This window comes from Barbus barbus (genome assembly GCF_936440315.1).
Source record: "Barbus barbus genome assembly, chromosome: 3".
Classification (NCBI taxonomy): Eukaryota; Metazoa; Chordata; class Actinopteri; order Cypriniformes; family Cyprinidae; genus Barbus; species Barbus barbus.
In genome coordinates, this window is record NC_136731.1 from 24,557,254 (window position 1) to 24,572,252 (window position 14,999).

Sequence of the window (14,999 nt, forward strand, 5' to 3'; positions counted from 1 at the left end):
ATGATGAAAATATCCGCAGTCCTTAGAAGATTATGGAAACCAAACATCTCTGCTCGTTTCAGTATGAGTTGGATTTCTGCACTTTTTTTATTTATTCTTTTGAGTAAATGTATATATGTAAATACTAAGCAAAGTGTGAAACTAACCACTTTTTAGTTCTGTAAAACGTCTTGTTGTAAAGGTTGTAATAGGCCAAACAAAACATTTTGAGGCTATTTGCTAGATTGTTATTCATTGAAATAACCTGTGGCGAAGTTTATTTTCATTATATTATTGCACTGTATTATTTGCAATGTAGTGAAGGTTTTCGAGAAATTAATTTTCTATCAAAATATATTAATCAGTTTAATATCTTATCTCCATCTCTGTCAGGTTTTAGACCCAACTTTCCCACAACCATGGCCTAATGAAATTCGCCAATGATTTGTTTACTTCCTTTGATAAATGTCGACTTACTGGTGCAATCTTTATTGATCTTTCTAAAGAATTTGATATGGTGGACCATTACCTTCTGCTTGATAAGTTACACTCTATAGGCTTTGATCAAAACTCTCTTTTCTAGTTTAATTCCTACCTTCATAATAGATGCCAATATGTCTCATTTCACGGCTCAAATTCTGAATATCTGGTTGTTGATGAGGGTGTTCCTCAAGGTTCAACACTTGGTCCTTTGCTTTTCTGTTTATACTTATTAATGACCTTCCCAAAACTTGCTCACACTCTTTTATTCAGCTTTATGCAGATGACACTGTTATTTACTTTTCCCATTCTGATATTGCATATATTCAGTCCTCTCTGCAGTTAGACTTTATCTTGTTTCTGATTGTTTGGAGAACTAAAAAGTTGTTATAATTTGGATGTAAATTAAGTGCAATAGAGACCTCTCACAAAGCACAAGTGCTCTTTCACAGAGCAATGCATAGAAAGCAGACAGTGGTACTTTTTATTATGACTAATTTCAACTTTTTATGCCATAATTATGACTTTTATACAGTCAACAAGCAGTGTTTTTTAGAATAAACAAAACACTGTTTATTTTGAGATATTTAGCTTACTACTTTTTTGATAATTACAATATTATTTTGCATTATTTGACATCTGTCCATATGTTATTTCGCTGTTGTTGTGGTGTTAATTGTAGTTTGCTCCTTTATCTTCGCATTATGGCATTTAAAAAAAAAACCTCACATGCATTTCACTTCACAAATAAAATATGCTTTTAGGCAAACATTGTTTTAGTTGGCCCACATTATAATGACAGTCCAAGTGTTTTTTGGGTCCCAAGTTGTGGTCTTAGTGCAACTGTGTATCTAACTTATCGATTGTAGTGAAACTGACCTCAAAGAAATTCAGTATTAATATTACTGTAATATTATTTTTAAAAGAATACTATAGAGTTTCTCACACAACCTTTAACATCAACTTCAAAAGATATTGGAAGTCTTTTCTGATTAGACACAAGTTATCCTAACTGCATGTGTTACTGTTACTATGGTTGCATTTTTATTTTTGCTTAACCCCCTCAAAGACCCTCATATCAGATCTATGGCTCATTGAGAGCTGATTTGATTGACAGTTATTTTACCAGTGGTTTTACATTCTAAAGCATCTGACGAAATGTTATGTCACCTAATCAGGTCTGTGAAAGCAGGTCTGAGGTCACTCCAGGTTGAAGTGTGACAGAACTGAGAGAAGCACTTATTAACTTCGTGGTAACAGAATAAACTATTGTATAGATTATAGCATAAAAGATAACTACAATAGTGTTTTGACATGTCAATATTAAAGCATAGAAGAGAGTTCATTTCAGTTAATTACAAAATAATAATAATAATAATAAAACATTTCTTTTGTAGTCTGCTCTCACATATGCCTTTGTGACCTTGAAGGATGTAATAACATCTTACTTTAAAACTCAGTAAATACATAGCAGATTAAAGTTCACCCTAGTTTATAGTGTTATTCTGGTGGATCTTATTATCCGATGGGCAAAATGAGTAGTTTACAACACAATAATAGTTCAGTACAAGAGTTTGAATTTTAAAGTCCCTTATAAATTATATAATGCTGAACAAGTCATTTAAATGTAAATATGTAGATATTTGAAACAATGTTTTATTAAACATTATACAAGTTGTTGTATTTAACGTTATTTGAAACTGTTAAGGTATCGTTTAGCTTCGAAGGTCCTGGAGTATTGTACTCATACAATTGATGAATCACTTTTATGATATTTTTATTGTGCTTTTGCATCCTTAATCTCTTTCTCGTGTGCCGTGACCGATTCGGTTCAAAAGAGATTCAGATTAAGTTTCTGCTGTGTAACATCCACTGATCACATACAACATCCCTCTAGGCTTAAATCTTCAGTTTTAATAATATTTAAATGTGAGCGAATGTTCTTACTTTACAATGTGTATGTCTGATTTTGCTGAGATTTGCTGGTTTGAAGTTTGATTTGTTATAGGGCATAGTATCTCCATGGATCACAGTTCAGAACTACTTGCTATTTGTTGTGCATTGTTGGTAAATAAAAGTAAATAAAACAATATTTAGTGCATCTATAAACCAAAAAGCATGTTTTAATCATGTCAATGCAGTAATATTGGTGCAATGATTGTGTTAAACCTGAACTTTTGCTTTTATGGCATAATATTGAATAACGTTCTTGTCTTGTTTTAATAGGCTCGGTAAGATTAATGATTCACCAGAGAGTCACGTACATGCTGATGCAACCACAGCAATCATTTATTTCATGGATTGTTTTAGAATTTTTTTAGGATCACACAAGGTCCCTCCCTTACACAGCTGCTATAAATGTGTGAGTGCATCGGTCTGAGGAGCTCAGAGAGAAAATGGCTGTTGTCGAGTCACTGCTGCAGTTTCCAAGCACAGGTACATTACTGGGAGCCTTGCTGTTGCTTCTGGTTTTGTATTTGCTTTCTTCTGGATCCAAATCTCAGAAAGAAGGGAAAGAGCCACCAGGACCAAAACCACTGCCGCTGTTGGGGAACCTGCTGACTCTTGACCTCACGAGACCCTTTGACACCTTTTTTGAGGTGAGAACTTCACTTAAACACATTCAAATAGTGATAGCAGCTTAACATTTTTTATTTATTTGTAAATGTCTTTCTCTGTGTTCTGTAGCTCTCCAAAACCTACGGGAACATATTCCAAGTGTTCCTGGGTCCCAGAAAAACTGTGGTCCTTGTTGGATTCAAAACTGTCAAAGAAGCTCTTGTGAACCACGCAGAACAGTTCGGCAACAGATATATTGGACCTATTTTTAGGGTATTGAATGACGAACATGGTAGGATTCTTTTTTTCTGCCTCAAATGAATGTACAAACTGTAAATGCAAGACATTTCACAAAACAAAAATGTTGCTCAAGCATTCAGATCTTCATGGCCTCTCAGGGCCAATTAATTATACTCTGTGTAGGACTACTGAAAGAAATGAGATTTTCATTCAATTCAACACAAATTTGAATTATACACTTAAACACATGAAAAAAAACTACAAATATATTTAATTATGGGACTGTTGGCTATGAAATTGAGTGTGTGCGCTTTGTGCTGTTTTTAATCAAGGTCTTAAAGTGAATAATATCTGGTATGTGGCATGTGCAGTTTCATAAAACTGGAAGACTCTCCAAATGTACTGTATATTAGTGGTATAATTTTTTTTTTTTTAAAGGTTCATTTAATTGATAAAAACCCCCAAAGAAAATCAGGGTTAATAAATTATGAATAATTTGGTACCATTGTGTGAATATGTAATCATGTAATTTATAAAAAGGTAACTGATTATGAAATGTATTTATTTTATGAAATTTATTTTAAAATGTAATATAATCTAATTGCAAGTGTTTAATTTTTGGAATCTGATTACATCATCCAGATTACATATAATCACTTAATACCCAGCAATGCATACAATGTTTATAAGAAAACTGGCACTGTATATTTCCCAAAGGTTTAAGGTTAGTGTATGCCCAACTCATGAAGTAATTTTCTTCTCATGTTGCTGAGAAACACAATAAAATGCTTTTGTTTTGATCAGGGATCATCTTTTCTAATGGAGAAAGCTGGAAACAGATGCGACGCTTTGCTCTCAGCAACCTGCGGGACTTTGGGATGGGCAAGAGAGGAAGTGAAGAGAAAATCATAGAGGAAATTCAGTACCTGAAAGCAGAGTTTGATAAGTTTGAAGGTACAAACTGAGACGCATGAAATCTGTGGCGAAGTTTATTTGCATTATATTATTGCACTGTATTATCAATCAAATATCAAAATATATTAATCAGTTTAATATCTTATCTCCATCTCTGTCAGGTTTTAGACCCAACTTTCCCACCACCACGGCCTTAATGAAACTTGCCAATGATTTGTTTACTTCCTTTGATAAATGTCGACTTACTGGTGCAATCTTTATTGATCTTTCTAAAGAATTTGATATGGTGGACCATTACCTTCTGCTTGATAAGTTACACTCTATAGGCTTTGATCAAAACTTTCTATTCTAGTTTAATTCCTACCTTCATAATAGATGCCAATATGTCTCATTTCACGGCTCAAATTCTGAATATCTGGTTGTTGATAAGGGTGTTCCTCAAGGTGCAATACTTGGTACTTTGCTTTTCTGTTTATTTATTAATGACCTTCCCAAAACTTGCTCACACTCTTTTATTCAGCTTTATGCAGATGACACTGTTATTTACTTTTCCCATTCTGATATTGCATATATTCGGTCCTCTTTGCAATTAGATTTTAACTTGCAATATGGTGTTTTTTAAAAGATGCCATCGCCTTCACTCTTTCGATTTAGATATTAGTTTTAATGATGGGTCACTCCTAACTAATGCAGATTTATTTAAATATCTTGGTCTTTGGCTCGATCCCGAATTGTCCTTTAAAGATTTAGTTCATCCGCTTGAACGGATTGCACGTATGACAGTCAGCAGAAGTGAGAAAAACAAAAGTGTTTATTACATTTGAAATATGGATATTTTTCTTACAAAAACGCATGGATTTGCTACAGGAGGCCTTTATTCACCTCCCAGAGCCGTGTGAGGCATGTTTTATTTCACGTCTTCTGGACTGTTGACAAAAAGCACTCGCTTACCCCAATTGTTTTTGGTTCCTTTTCCTTCTGTCCCCTTCAACATATGCAGCATCCATTTTTCTTTGTTCCTGGAATTTTTACTGAAGCCAGCCGAAGGTCATTCCGACATAAAGCTCCATCTGATTTGAACAATATCCCTCCTCTCGCATCTTTCCGTCTTTTCAGGATTAATTTATTTTCTCATTTGAAAATAACTTTCACGTTTTTAATTGTAGTCCTTCTATATCAACGCTTTTCAAAAAATAAAATTCCTGTTTTTTCTTTATATATTTATTTGTTATTTTTTTCTGTTATATTTCAGGGTGTACATACATTTAAATTTTCATGTTTGCACTAAAATGTATGTCTTGTATGTACTCTTATTTGTTTAATACAGTTGTAGACTGTGGGTGGAAGATTAGGGGAGCGAGCTGTTTGTTTGTCTAAGACAAGTTATTATTTTTTGGTTCAAATGTGTTGTACTTTGAATTGTTTTATTATTGAGATCCCCTCAAAAATAAGATGGATCATCTCAAGGGGCTATCCCTTTAATAAAATTCAAATTCAAATGCTCTTAGTTTATAAGATCCATTGAGAGACGGTTTGTTTCCTCTTCACAGGGAAACCCTTCGACACGACACAGCCTGTGAACTACGCTGTGTCAAACATCATCTCATCTATCGTGTACGGCAGCAGATTTGAATACACAGACCCTCAATTCACTGCAATGGTCGACAGAGCAAATGAAAATGTTCGGGTTGGTGGATCAACTTCTATGATGGTGAGTATACTTGACACTGGCCTGTAGTTTGTCCACAGACATATATTATTTACGTAAAAGGCAGCTATTTTGTAGAATGACCCAAAATGTACTCAGTCTTTCTTGTGTTTCTGAATGTGCATTTCTAGCTTTACAACACATTTCCGTGGTTGGGTCCGTTCCTGAAAAAAAAAAAGATTATTGTAGATAATGTTCTGCAAAATAGACAACAAGTGATGAAGTTAATCAATGGGCTTCTGGAGACTCTGAATCCACACGACCGCAGAGGGTTTGTCGACTCCTTTCTACTCCAGAAACAGAACGACGAGGTACGGAAATCACCATGTTGCATAATCTCCCAAAACATTTTCAGTGATATTGCTCTTTACTGGAATATTTGGAAATTCAGGTGGAGAATGAAAATAAGTAGATTACACAAGGGCTTGGATTTTGTAAGTTTAAATATAGTCTTTTTTTTTTGCATATTATGTTTTCAAAGTGAATAAAGTTGCATTTTGTTGATTGCATTTGATAGAAATCTGGCAAGAAGGACTATTCCTCATTATATTAGTAAAAGGGATAATTTTGTGTTTTGTGGGTTTGTACTTATCAGCAATCAGGCAAGAAGGACTCATACTTTCACCAGAAGAATCTTATGATGACGGTGGGAAATCTCTTTGTCGCTGGTACTGACACCACAGGAACTACTCTGCGCTGGGGTTTGATGCTTATGGCCAAATACCCTCATATACAGGGTAAAAACACAGTAATGTCAAGAGTTTTTCCTCAGTGCTCAATTCAGTGGTGTCTAAAGGAACAAATATGTATTGCATTTGTGTGCAGATCGAGTTCAGGAGGAGATTGACAGAGTGATCGGTGGACGTCAGCCAGTGGTGGAAGACAGAAAGAAATTACCGTATACAGATGCCGTGATTCATGAAACTCAAAGACTGGCAAACATAGTACCCTTGAGTCTACCACATGTAACCAGCTGTGATGTTACCTTCAATGGATACTTCATCAAGAAGGTCAGTCAGAGGAATAAATATGCATAGCTTAGAGAAGACACCGTGTGCATCATGAATATCAGGGTTTTGGTCTTTTCTCTCCATTTTAGGGCACCACTGTAGTTCCTCTGCTGATGTCTGTTTTGAAGGATCCAAACGAATGGGAAAAACCAAACAGCTTTTATCCAGAACACTTCCTTGATGAGAAGGGCCAGTTCGTCAAGAGAGAAGCTTTCATGCCTTTTTCTGCAGGTACAGTGAAACTTCAGCTCACCATGTCTTGAATATTATTTGATTGGCTACCTTAATCATTTAATTGCTATTAGACCGCTAACACAGACCAGCCTCAAACAAATAGAGCAGCATGTAATGAAGGGCTGCAAAGCAGCTCTGTTCCAAAACTTAGTGTGCTGCCTGCCTACAGCATTTTAAACAGATCATTCAACTACCTCACACACACAGGACGCAGAGTTTGTCTTGGAGAGAGTTTGGCCAGGATGGAGCTCTTCTTGTTCTTCACCTCCCTTCTTCAGAGCTACCGCTTCACAACTCCACCAGGAGTGTCTGGAGATGATCTGGATCTCAAAGGAGTTGTAGGAATAACTTTGAATCCATCCCCACACAAACTGTGTGTCAACAGACGCTCCTGAATCAAAAAATAACAGTCCTTTGAAGGAAACATTAGTAGTGAGTATCCGCCAGCAAATGACAAAATTATTAATGGCTTTGACCTTTGTGACCTCATAATAATATGAATAATTTCCATATGTGACCTTTGATCTCAAAACGAGTTTCAGATGCGGAAATCGGTCGAGCGTGAAACTCCGAGTCATCCGGGGATGAGATATGTTGTCCGGTTGGAGGAAAAACATAAATGAGTTGTCAAGTAATGTTTTTGAAGATTTTATGGAGCGTTTTGAAAACTTCCTGATAGGAACATCTGTGTGGCGCGCCCCTCCCCATCTGCTGCGCGCGCGCGTCCGGTTGCGTTCCAAAGCGCGCTCTCTCACTCTCCCTCTCTCTGTCTCTGTATGGGAGAGCTGTGAGAAAAAGATATTGGATTTAAGGACAACAACACAATAAATTAACGATTTTAACAGGTCACGAGAACATATCACAATATGTGTACCCACAATATATTATGTTGGTTAAATAATTTAAATAACACTCCTATTAATGAGAAGGGATAATGTTTAGCTTAACGAACAAAATGGTTCAGGGAAAAAACAAAATGCGCCTCTTCACAGTGGGTCTCAAATAAAATATTACAAAAAATGGTCGTGTTTAAACTTTAATTCTCTCTCTCTCACACACACACACACACACACGTTTGCGTAGCCATCTAAAATGGTGATATTACACAGAATCCTGATGTTTTTATCTACAGATAATTATACATGTTACAACGCATCACAGAAAACTTTACATCTAAGAAAATAAATAAATAATTAATTTGCTTTATAAGTAATTTACTCATGGGCTCAATAAAAAGTCCCCCCTCTCTCTCTCTCTCTGAGAGGATGCTTGCCCCACACCGAACAAGACACACATTCAATTGTCACAGTCTTACGCTCTCTTTTAAATGAATTTAATATAAATAAATTATGCGATCACACATACGATATGAAACAAAGCAAAAGATTGACACTAGTTTTAGGTAACAAAAATTTGTAATGAGGGTCGAGCCAAGTAAAGGGGGAAAAAATACAAATTTAACAGGCAAATGGTAAGGAATATAGTGGACTCAACATGTCAGGGCATGCCATTGTTATGTTTGGAAGCCATAAACATTTTATTTTTTATTTCCATGGACATATTAAAATTCAATTCACGTTTATTTTTTTCACAAAACAAATTGTTGCAAAGCAGTTTCACAGAAAAGTAAAGTTTCTACATCCTATTTACAAACTTTTATATTCATATTTACATTATATTAATGAATTTTATCCTGTATCATTCCCATCGCAGTAAACTTTCTGCATTTTATATTTTCATAGACATTATTTAATATAGTATAAAAAGCTGCTATGATCGTGGGGCAATTATTTGAAGTATTACTACACATTGGGTTTGTGTCCCTTTTTTGCTATTTTGTACAATGTCTATTTTGTATACATGTATATTATTCTTTTTATTCTCTTTATGATCTGTGTCCTGTCTTGTCGCTGTCATTCTGTTGCACTGTGGAGCTTCTGTCACTAAAACAAATTCCTCGTATGTGTAAACATACCTGGCAATAAAACTCATTCTGATTCTGATTCCAAACCTGCCCATCACAGTAAACTTTCTACATTTTCTTTTTTAAATGTTATTTATTTTATTTTTATATGTATATTTCATTCACATTAGTATAATTCTTAATTATGAAAATTTCATCATAAATCACAAAACACAAGCATGCATATCCATTATGCTAACATATTATTGTAACTCTGTTTGTACCGAATACACTATAAGCAGACTTTAACCATTGATATAATTTTAAGATACCGAAAAACACAAATGCCAAAACTTGCTTCAGCAATTATATGTAACATACTGTATAAAAATAAACATTTCAAGCTAAAAAGAGACTCAAGTAACAAACTTGTTTTATTTTTATTAAGGAACAAACATGTTACTAAAGCAAAGCAAAACATTGATCATTCTCAGGGGGCAGAGAAAGCTCAATCAATTCAATTGAATTCAAACTGGCTTTATTGCCATGAACACTTCCATAGCATCTACATTTGTCAAAACAATGGTAAACAGTAACAGTATAACAATTTACATTAATTATATACAATGTGTGTGTGTGTGTGTATGTATGCGCGTGTATTAGTCACTGTCTCCATCTTCAGGAGGTTCCCCAAGTTGTTCTTCTGCTGCCTGAAAAAAAAGCATAAATAACAATATTTACCAATCACTACAAATACTTTTTAATGGCTTTTAATTACACTTGGGTATATACAGTGGTGCTTGAAAGTCTGCAAACCCTTTAGAACAGTGGTCACCAACCTGTCGATCGACCTGTCGATAGATCTTTATCACTGTCCCAGTAGATCCCAAAAATAATAGTAAAATAAGTACAAAAAGGCATTACATTTCTCTGCTTTGTTTACAGCAGTAACCAAGGAAATGCTATATCATGGGTGGTTGATAAGTGCTATCTGCTGTTAGAGGGTGAATTTGAGCCTCATTCAGGCCTGCTGTTTTTGTTTCATGCAGATATGTTTTATGTAGCAAAAAAATAAATAAATAAAATACTTAAAACCTAAAGTCAGACCATTCTGTTTTTGTTTTAAATCCAAATTCAAATTCAAATTTTATTTGTCACATACATATACATACATAGTACGACATGTAGTGAAATGTATTGTACGACTGTCCAACAAATTGTCCAACAAAATTAAGAAAAACCTCAAGTTTACAAAAATACAAATAGAAAAGTACAGTAAACATATATACAGAAATAAACTAGCAATAAAATAAAATAAAAATAGATATGAGAATAAAAATAGAATATGATTCTAAATAGATTCTATAAAAAGTAAAGTGTATGTCAGTGATAAAGTGTCCGTGTGCTGTGCAGTGCAGTAAAGTGTTTAAGTGAGTAAAAGGAATACTAAAGACAAAAGACAAATGGTATGTAAGTCCCACTCATTTATCCTTACGTAACCTTCTACAAATTAGTGCAGATTGTATTTGAAAGTGTGCAAAGTGAAAGTGTGGGGTGATGTGCTGAGAGTGGTTAAGACTCCGAATGGCCTGCGGGAAGAAGCTCCTCCTCATTCTCTCTGTGTTCGCCTTCATGGAGCGGAAGCGCCTTCCTGAACGCAGCAGAGAAAAGAGTCCATTGTTGGGATGGCTGAGGTCCTTCACTATCTTCCTGGCCCTGGTCAGGCACCGCTTGCTGTAGATCTCCTGCAGGTCAGGGAGCTCGGTGTGAATGGTACGTTCCGCTGAACGCACCACCCTCTGGAGGGCTCGTCTGTCCTGCATAGTGCAGTTCCCGAACCAGGAAGTGATGCTGCCCGTCAGGACGCTCTCGATGGACCAACTCTCCAGGTTCTTAATCTCCTGTATGTAGGCCGTCTCGTCGTTGTCTGAGATCAGGCCCAACACAACAGTGTCATCAGCAAACTTGATGATGGTGGTGGAGTTGGAAGTGGCCACACAGTCATAAGTGTACAGTGAGTACAGCAGGGGGCTCAGAACACAACCTTGAGGAGCTCCAGTACTTAGGGTGATGGAGGATGAGGTGTGTTTACCCATCCGTACGGCTTGCTGTCTGTCCTTCAGGAAGCTGGAGAGCCATTGGCACAAGTATGTGCTGAGACCAAGGACCTCCAACTTGGAGGTGAGTGTGGAGGGAATTATGGTGTTAAACGCTGAACTGTAGTCCACAAACAGCATTTTTACATAATTCCCTTTTCTGCAGTCCAGGTGACTTGTTGTGGTGTGGAGGAGGTGTGAGATGGCATCCTCCGTGGAGCGGTTATGTCTGTATGCAAACTGTAGTGGATCCAGTGTGTCTGGTAGTGATGCAATGATGAAGTCTCTGACCAGTCTCTCAAAGCACTTCATCACCACTGATGTGAGGGCTACAGGGCGATAGTCGTTTAGGCAGGTGGGCTGGGGTTTCTTGGGGACAGGAACAATGGTGGACTGCTTAAAGCATGAGGGGACTATGGACTGTTCCAGGGAGAGGTTGAAGATCTCGGTGAACACCGGTGCTAGCTGGTCAGCGCAGGCCTTCAGAACCCGACCTGTGATGCCATCTGGTCCTGCTGCCTTCCTGATGTTCACTCTCCTGAATGCCCTCCTCACGTCATGCTTCGTGATGGTGAACACGTTGTCCTCACCGGCTTCCTCAGCGTGCATGCAGTTAGCACTGCTAGCGCCGCTAGCGTGATTAGCTGCAGCCTCGAAGCGAGCATAAAAAGTGTTCAGCTCGTCAGCCAGAGAAGCGTCCGCATTCCCCGATCTGGAGAGTGGTGTTTTATAGTCCGTGATGGTTCTAAGTCCCTGCCACAGGCTCCTAGAGCCGCCATGTTGGAATTGCGACTCTAGTTTCCTCCCGTAGCGCTGCTTCGCCTCCTTCACGGCTCTGCGCGCGCTGTAAGATGCAGCCTTGTAGTCATCCATGTTCCCGGTGATGAGCCCTGTGTTGTAGGCAGCGGAGCGGGATCTCAGGGCGTCGCGGATGGTTTTATCCACCCACGGCTTCTGGTTGGGAAACGTCCTGATGATGGTTTTCTGCACTGTATCATCCATTAGTTTCTCTATAAATCCCACAACCGCTTCCGTAAACAAGCTGACGTCATCAGAGCTGTGCCGCGTTGGACCTCCCTCTGCACCGGGGCTTCCTGTTTCAGCCTCTGTTTGTAAACAGGCATGAGGAAGATGGCGGCGTGGTCCGATTTCCCAAACGGTGGTTGTGACTGTGCCTTGTAGCTGTTCTTGTATGGAGTGTAACAGTGATCTAATGTCCTTTCGCCCCTGGTGGGGCAGCCGATGTGCTGATGGAAGTTCGGCAGTGCACGCTTGAGGTTGGCACTGTTGAAATCTCCCAAAACAATGAATGCGGCGTCCCGGTGCTGTGTCTGTTGAAGGTGTAGTGTTTCAAGTAAATCCCATATCGCAGTGTCCGTGTCCGCTTGAGGTGGAATATAAACGACGATGACCGAGCTAAATTCCCGAGGGAGATAAAAAGGGCGACATTTGATGGTCAGAAGTTCAAGATTCGGTGTGCAGGAGCGTGAGAGGGGAACAATGCTCGCGCTGTCGCACCAGTGTTTGTTCACCATCAGACATACTCCACCTCCCCTAGTCTTCCCCGAGTCCAGCGTTCTGTCCATGCTCGGCCGGCTGGATGGCGTGGTCTGGTACCGCTGGGTTCAGCCATGTCTCGATGAAGCAGAGAAGGTTGCAGTCCCGAATGTCCCTCTGGAACTTGACTCTTGCCCTGAGGTCATCGAGTTTGTTATCCAGCAACTGGACATTGGCGAGCAGGACACTTGGTAAGGGAGCGCAGTGTGCGCGTGCCCTCAGCCTGTTCCTGATAAATCCTGAAATTATACAATCACATTCAAATGAAAAACAACTGCTTGTGCAACATGTGTGCATCATCTTTGTTTGGATCATGATTAAAATGCAGTGGTTGTCTCTAATTTCAAATGGCTATAGGCATTTTTTGTTTAAGGCCAGTTTGTTTGTTATAATTAAATAGCCAATACATTTTCTTTAAAAAAAATCTGTGTCAGAATCAGCCAATTTGTTAGGTACAAAAATAAAATCTGATTTTGAATCAGCTATGATCAGTACATCACTAAGTAACATACTAAATCAAAGGCCTCAAATTGGAAGTACAATCTGGGATGTCTTTTTCTATCAATTCTTCAATAGGTAGATCTTGTCTTTCATAAAGGCAGAGGTCAGGGATCTTGGGCTTAACAATTTTCAAGTAAAACCAAGTCCGGAAAGTTGACAAAGAGAATCCAATCAGAGAAATGCAATGAAAATATATGCTTTCTCATTTATTTATTCAAAGAATTTATCTCATTTTACATATCTGTGACTGGCAAAAGTATGTGAATGTGTCTACAATTAGTAGTTAATTTGAAGGTGAAATTAGTCCATCTGTTCAGAGGTGTTTTCAAACAATGTGATGACTAAAAGGCGTCAGTGTCTGCTCTGTTTTACTTAAAGAACAGGGATCCATCAAAGTCTGATCAAGTTTGTAGAAGTGAATCATGGCATGAACAAAGGAGATGCTTGAGGACCTCAGAAAAAGAGTTGATGTTGCTCATTAGGCTGAAAAAGGTTATAAAACCATCTCTTAATCACCAGTTTGGACTTCCCAAATCCAGTCCGACACATTGTGTACAAATGGTGTATATTCAAGACCACTGTTACCCTCCCCAGGAGTGGTCAACCAACAAAGATCAGTCCGAAAGCAAGAGGTATAATAGTCTGTGAGGTTGCAAAGGACCCCAGGGTAACTTACAAACAACTATAGGCCTTTCTCACACTGGCTAATGTTACAGTTTATGAGTACACCATCAAGCGAACACTGAACAACCATGATGTGCATGGCAGAGTTGCAAGAAGAAAGCCACTGTGGTTACACTTTATTTTAAGGTGTCCTTGTTACAGTGTAATTATACGTTTAAGTACTGAGTAATATTAATTAACTACATGTACTTACTATATGGTTCAGGTTAGGATTAGGGTTGGCTTAGGGTTACTTGCATGCAATTATGCATAATTTATTGCTATTATAATAGTAAGTACATGAAACGTGACACCTTAAAATAAAGTGTTGCCACCTCTGCTCTCCAAAAAGAAAATTGTTGGTCTGCAGTTTGCTAAAGATCATGTGGACAAACCAGAGGGATATTGGAGAAATGCTGTGTGGACGGATGGCACCAAAAGAGAAATATCTGGTTTAAATGAGAAGCATTACGTTTGGAAAAGAAAAAACACTGTATTCCAGCATAAGAATCTTATCCCACCTGTGAAACATGGTGATGGTAGTATCATGGCTTGGGCCTGTTTTGCTGCATCCAGGCCAGGACAACTTGCTATCATTGATGGAACAATTCATTATGAATTATAACAACAAATTATAAAAATGTCAGGACATATGTCCAAGAACTGAGTTTCAAGAGAAAATGGATCATGCAGCAAGACAATGACCCAAGCACACAAGTAGCTCTACTCATTAAAGAACAAAGTTAATGTTTTGGAATTGCAACTTCAGAGTCCAGACCTAAATCCAATTAAAATGCAGTGGAAGGACCTTAGCAAGCAGTTCATAGGAGGAAAACCACCAACATCACAGAGTTAAAGTGGTTCTGTATGAGAAATGGGCTAAAAGTTGTTGTGCAGGACTGATCAGCAGTTACAAGAAAAGTTAAGCTGCAGTTATTGGCGGTCACATCAGATACTGAAAGCAAAGATTCACATAGTTTTGCCAGATATGTAACACATATCGTCCTAGATATGTTTTTCTCAATAAATAATGAGAAAGTATATATTTCTGTCTCCTTTGTTTGGTTGGATTTTCTTTGTGTACTTTAAAACAAACAAGCAGACAAAGAAATTGCACTGTTATGGTCACTGGCCATATATTAAACATGCTATTT

The 14,999-nt window shown here is 37.8% G+C and overlaps 1 protein-coding gene across 1 annotated transcript; it reads left to right on the forward strand.

The window, feature by feature from the left end:
* Positions 1-2,855: 2,855 nt before the first annotated feature.
* LOC306849267 (cytochrome P450 2K1-like) lies at positions 2,856-9,126 on the forward strand (the record flags this gene model as incomplete). Its single annotated transcript, XM_079384186.1, has 9 exons — positions 2,856-3,059; positions 3,148-3,310; positions 4,063-4,212; positions 5,724-5,884; positions 6,013-6,192; positions 6,477-6,618; positions 6,707-6,891; positions 6,981-7,122; positions 7,333-9,126. 9 exons carry the CDS (start codon positions 2,856-2,858, stop codon positions 7,518-7,520), a joined length of 1,515 nt encoding a protein of 504 aa, XP_079240312.1. The 3' UTR covers positions 7,521-9,126.
* Between the last annotated feature and the right edge of the window lie 5,873 nt (positions 9,127-14,999).